Source organism: Rhamphochromis sp. 'chilingali', assembly GCF_963969265.1.
Source record: "Rhamphochromis sp. 'chilingali' genome assembly, chromosome: 12".
In the NCBI taxonomy this organism is placed as follows: Eukaryota; Metazoa; Chordata; class Actinopteri; order Cichliformes; family Cichlidae; genus Rhamphochromis; species Rhamphochromis sp. 'chilingali'.
In genome coordinates, this window is record NC_137939.1 from 36,235,019 (window position 1) to 36,240,017 (window position 4,999).

Sequence of the window (4,999 nt, forward strand, 5' to 3'; positions counted from 1 at the left end):
ATTTTTGAATATTGATTACATCGATAGTTTTGTATTCTGGACACAAACTTCAAATATAGTTTTATTTTAAAAAACCTCAGTACTTGTACATTATTTGTACATCGATCTCCTCACCACCCCATCTCACACAGGAGTGTGTGAAGTAGCCTCAGTTGTGATGTGCTGCCCTCTAGGGGACAACATTTTGAGCTGCACATTAAATAAACGGTTTATCCAAATACATCAGAGTCAAAATGAAGGAGTGAAGGAAACAAAACATACTTAATCAGAACTTTTGCAAATAAAAGAAAACTTCATCGCCAACTCTAAGAAAACTTTCTCAAAAACAAAAAGCACAGGAATGAGGAAAAACAGAGTGTGTGTGTGAGTGTGTGTACTTTAAACAGGACTGCAGAACCAAAGCCACGTGCACACCCCAACAAAGAAATAAGGAGGGGAAGACGAAGCGGAGAAGGCAGCTGTAGGGAGGGGGCAACACCCCACCCTTTTTGACCGAGGCCCAAAGAGGCCAAAGGACAGCAAGCCTCAGACCAGGAATAGAAGTGGGAGTGAATCTGCTCCACCAGTAATCAGAGCTCTGACCCCGAACTCACACACACACACACACATGCACACACGCGCACACGCGCGCACACACACACTCACTTTTGTAACGTTACTGTTACATTCTTATGCTTTTTTAAAATTCTTTCTAAATGTAAACAAAATCAAAGCTTTGTGATTATCAGTTGTGACTCTGTGACCGGGGAGGGGATCGAATTCCCAGCCTGAATTCTTCTGGCGGTGACTGGGCGTGGCTGCTTCACGTGTTTGACCTCAGAAATAGATTCTCACTCCAGGAACTTCCACGAGATGAGAAATGAGAGGGCCTGCAGTTGTTGCAGTGGGACTGAAGCAGTGGGGAAGAGGAGAAACAGGAGTTGGGTGAACCAAATAGTTGCTGGGTAGGTTTGAAATAACAGACAGGAGGAGGCAGAGGTTTGTTGTAGCGTCTGTGCAGAGTGAGTCGGTCTGTTCCCAGAAGACACACAAGGTAACGTATAAGAACTGACACTATTCTGTGGAAGCGGTCTAACTGATGATGGTTTATGTAATCTGCATGATTATGGAGTGAAAGACATAAGCAGACTGAAGCGCTCCTGTCTGTCTGTTGTTTTCTTGATTTCTTATTTCCCCCTCCCTGCTGAACCTTATTCAGGAAGTAACCTGTTACATCAGCTGTGAAATCCATCAGTCACAGCAGTTTTAGTTGTGTTACTGTGAGAGTCGAGTAGAACGTAGTATGTAACCCTCAAGTTACCAAACTCATATTTATAAATGCACATATTTTATATGATAGAAAGTTTAATGCCAGTAATTGCTGCTTTTATATATTTTTTCAAATCCAAAAACAAGTTAAAAATGTACAAACAGTTATTAAAACTTACTTCTTAAAAAACTAAATGAATTTGTTCAGAACATTTTCATTCAGAAAACTGATGCTCACAGCTGCTTATAGATAAAAACATTCATGAAAAAACGTGATTCTGTCCTTCGGTTCTGATGCTGAGCTGTTCTACATCTGAGGTTACGAAGCCTCAAAAATGGCAGATATGTTTGGACTCCCGAGCTCTTGAGCCTAAACTCGGGAGTCCGTAACTCAGAAAATATTCCTAACAGGAATCTTGCTAATAAACTAAACTTATTATTGTGATGTTTATTAATTAATTTAACATTTTACCTACTGTGAAAAAAACAAACATTTTCTTTGCCCCATTTCGCAGTTTTTATTCTTCTGCTGTAGATATAATTTATATGCATTTGGCCCCCACAAGCGGGCCCTCTGCTCTGAGGGACTGAGTGAGGAGAGGTTGTCTGGGTTTCATGTGTTCCTGCTGCTTCATCTCTGTCTCCTCCTACAGGAAGATGATCGACAGAGTCCTGCTGCCCATCATCCTCCTGCCCTGTGTCTGTGGTTGGTCTGAACCTTCTCTTCATCATCCATCATTTACAGAACCTCACTCACTGATTCGACTGCTTTAAGCTTTTTTCTGTTCTCAGCGTGGGCTCCTCTGGTTGTGTCTCCTCCACAGGATCGCTGATCGTGACGGTGTCACAGAGCTTCCATCAGGCGGAGGAGAACGACAGCATCACTCTGGAGTGGAACTTCACCACCAGAACGAACAGCTCGCCCAGTCTGCTTTCTGTCTTCTGTGACCTGATAGCCGATCAGGAGCTCTCAGTCCTGTATCGTGTGCAGGATGGCGTCGAGGTCTCAGAGCTTCAGGATAAACGGTTTGCAGGGCGAGTCTGGAGCGACAGCGATGCCCTCGCAGAAGGACGAATCGCGCTTCAGCTGTCCGGCCTGACGACTCACGACTCAGGTCTGTATGTGTGCAAAGTGAGCACGGATCACGGCTACGGCTCTGACAGCTGCCGGCTCAACGTCACCGGTAAATCTGTTCGGTAAAACCTTTCAAACATGTTTAACAATGCAGCGTCTTTAAAATCAAACGTGTTTCTTAATGGAGTTTTAAAATGACCATGAATGACATGCTGGGTCTTTCTACAGCAGCAGGGGACCTGACCCAACCTGAGACGTCAACCGCAGGACTGGTCGGCATCTTCGTGGGAATAGCTTTGATGGGAATGACGGTGCTGGTTCTGTTCTGCTATCTGTTCATTCACTCTCTGCTTAAAGAGCAGGATTACGACTCAGAGTCCAGTTACGAAGCTGAGAAAACTTTCAGTGCGTCAGACGGATCACTTTAAAATGAGTCCGTTTGGTTTCTCGGTGCAGGGAGGATGTGTGCACGGGCGTGCTTATGGCTGCCCCGGCGTCAGGAGCCATTTCCGTAGACGAACCTCACCCCTCATTAGCTCGTGAAGGCTGCCGTTGGTCAGAAAATAAAGCCAAACAGATAAAAACTATTTTGGATCAAACTTATTCAGCTGTGATGCAAACCTGATGCAGAGGAGAAAGGAAAGGGAGACATTTCTCACTCGTCTCACAGCAGATTGCATGAAAATAGCAGCAACTTCAATGAAGACAGCAAAAGGTGAAAACGTGCAGCTCAGTGCTTCCTCATATGAAATATAAGAAAAGCTGTTTATAAACAGGCAAAAATAGAACATGTGAAACAGGTTTAGTGGAAAAAGATTAGCAGAGGCAGAAATGGTCATACACAGGCATGAATGGTTGACAGTAGCGTCATTTATTTTGCTGGAATAACTCAAACAGGTCAGGTCAGTAGCAGTGTGCTCATTTCACCAGCAGATGGCAGTGCTTACATTACACGTGGAGCTCATAACGTGACTCATCATTTTTGGTCATTTTCATAACCTTTAACAGCTTTAATATGAAATTTACATTTCATGAAACTAAAAAGAAACAATGGATAAAAAAGACAGTTATTTTTAACCTGTTTCACTGACAGTTCATTTACAGTTTCAGCTCAGTCAGGATGTTTTGCACGAGCAGTGATGGAGGACGGTGTACCTGTGAGGGAGGTTTATCCAGCTCATGTTTATGGTCGGACGAACACAGAGGAGATTTCTTAGCCTTGTAGATCCATAAAAGAGATTATTATCAGTAGATCTCCACAGATTTTGACAAATGCTTCAAATGACGGATTCCAAGATAATTTCAAAATAATTCTCTTCGCTGCCTTTTAAAACTTCATTATCCTCACAGCTCTCACAGTGATTACACAGACTCTGCTCTGCCGTACTGCTTGCTGAAAAAGCAGTCCAGGTTCAGAGGTGTGTGTACGTGTTTAGACATCTTTGTGAGGACAGAAAGTTTGCCATGCCACTATACTTGTGGGGACCAACAGTCACTCCCCATGAGTTTACAGACATGTTTGAGGCTCAAAGTGTGGTTTTAGTGTCAGGGTCACAGTTAGGCTATGGTTAGGTTTAGGCTCAGCGTTAGTTCATGTTTGATGGTTTGGTTAAGCTGCAAGAGAAAACATTATTTCAATTAATGTCCTCACTACGATGTGAAAACGAGTGTGTGTGTGTGTGTGTGCATATATTGTGACTTCCAGTCATCAGCTGCAGTGCTGAAAGTATAAAAGGCAAAAGGTTCTTTTATAAACAATAAACTTGATTTTTTAAATTGTCCTCACATCTCTGAAGTGATTTTTTTTACAGTGGCCTGAAAATGGAGGTGCAGTTCCTCTAATGGCCACTCGAGGTTGAATCTAGAAGTGAGTCAGTCCCCACAGACGTCCATGTTAAAACGTTCATCAGAAATAAACATGTTTACAGCCTGCCACAAAAAAGTACAACTGTACATCTCTTTGTTCTTTACCCTCTGTGTAACTCTTTATTGACTCAAGGTTCGACATAGGCGGGAGTAGCAGCTGGCAGTCTGCTGAGGCCTCACCTCACCTCACCAGACCTCTGCAAAGGATTTGGCTCCAAAAATAAAGACATTTGCAGTCAAAATAGAATAGAATAAAATAGAATGTCTTTATTGTCATTGTCACAGGTACAACGAAATTGAAAGTGGTCTCTGATCCATGCATCATCCAAAAAATTAAAATGCTTCAAATGTGGACGTTGCTATGGCCATGCCGTCTTTTATATACAGTCAATGTTTTTTCCAACTTTTTTTTTTTTTCGCCTGTCCCATTTGGTTCTTTAGCTGTCAGAATTGTTGTCTGAAGACCAACAAGGATACCCAATGGATTTACTTTGCCATACCCCTACTCCAAGGCCCTGCATGTGTGGGTGGTTGTGGTGGAGCGGGAAGAGGGAGGCAGCTGGAGATGGGGAGGGAAGGAAGGGAGGGGCAGGTAACCCCTCCCTGGGGCCAGCTCCCCCGCTGACCCCAGTAGGCACCCCCATACTCCGCGACCCGCCAGGGAAAGGGGGCCCAGGCCCATCAGACCGGGCCCAGTGCAGCAGCGCCCCCCGGCCCCACAGAGCCCGGGACAGTCCATCCAACCCCACCACAGAGAAAACTGCACCCACCCCACCATCCACTCATCTTCCAGACTACATAAGACAATAA

At 44.1% G+C, this 4,999-nt stretch overlaps 1 protein-coding gene across 4 annotated transcripts; it reads left to right on the forward strand.

Moving 5' to 3' along the window:
* Positions 1 to 620: 620 nt before the first annotated feature.
* Positions 621 to 4,429, forward strand: LOC308407206 (uncharacterized protein). 4 transcript variants are annotated; one of them, XR_013973637.1, is made up of 5 exons: positions 621 to 944; positions 1,902 to 1,954; positions 2,073 to 2,432; positions 2,552 to 4,190; positions 4,323 to 4,429. XR_013973637.1 is itself a non-coding variant. In XM_080898735.1 (4 exons), exons 1-4 carry the CDS (start codon positions 853 to 855, stop codon positions 2,749 to 2,751), a joined length of 702 nt encoding a protein of 233 aa, XP_080754861.1. In that variant the 5' UTR covers positions 621 to 852; the 3' UTR covers positions 2,752 to 4,423. The 4 variants fall into 4 exon arrangements, 3 of the variants coding, with proteins under 3 accessions (XP_080754861.1, XP_080754860.1, XP_080754862.1); XM_080898735.1 differs by having other exon boundaries at positions 2,555 to 4,423; XM_080898734.1 differs by having other exon boundaries at positions 2,552 to 4,422.
* The last annotated feature ends 570 nt before the right edge of the window (positions 4,430 to 4,999 follow it).

Coding starts and splice junctions, on each gene's coding strand:
- LOC308407206 (XM_080898734.1), top strand. CDS start 853: ATGAGAAATGAGAGGGCCTGCAGTTGTTGCAGTGGGACTGAAGCAGTG. Junction 945..1,901: donor GTGAACCAAATAGTTGCTGG/GTAGGTTTGAAA, acceptor CTCCTCCTACAG/GAAGATGATCGACAGAGTCC. Junction 1,955..2,072: donor CCTCCTGCCCTGTGTCTGTG/GTTGGTCTGAAC, acceptor TCTCCTCCACAG/GATCGCTGATCGTGACGGTG.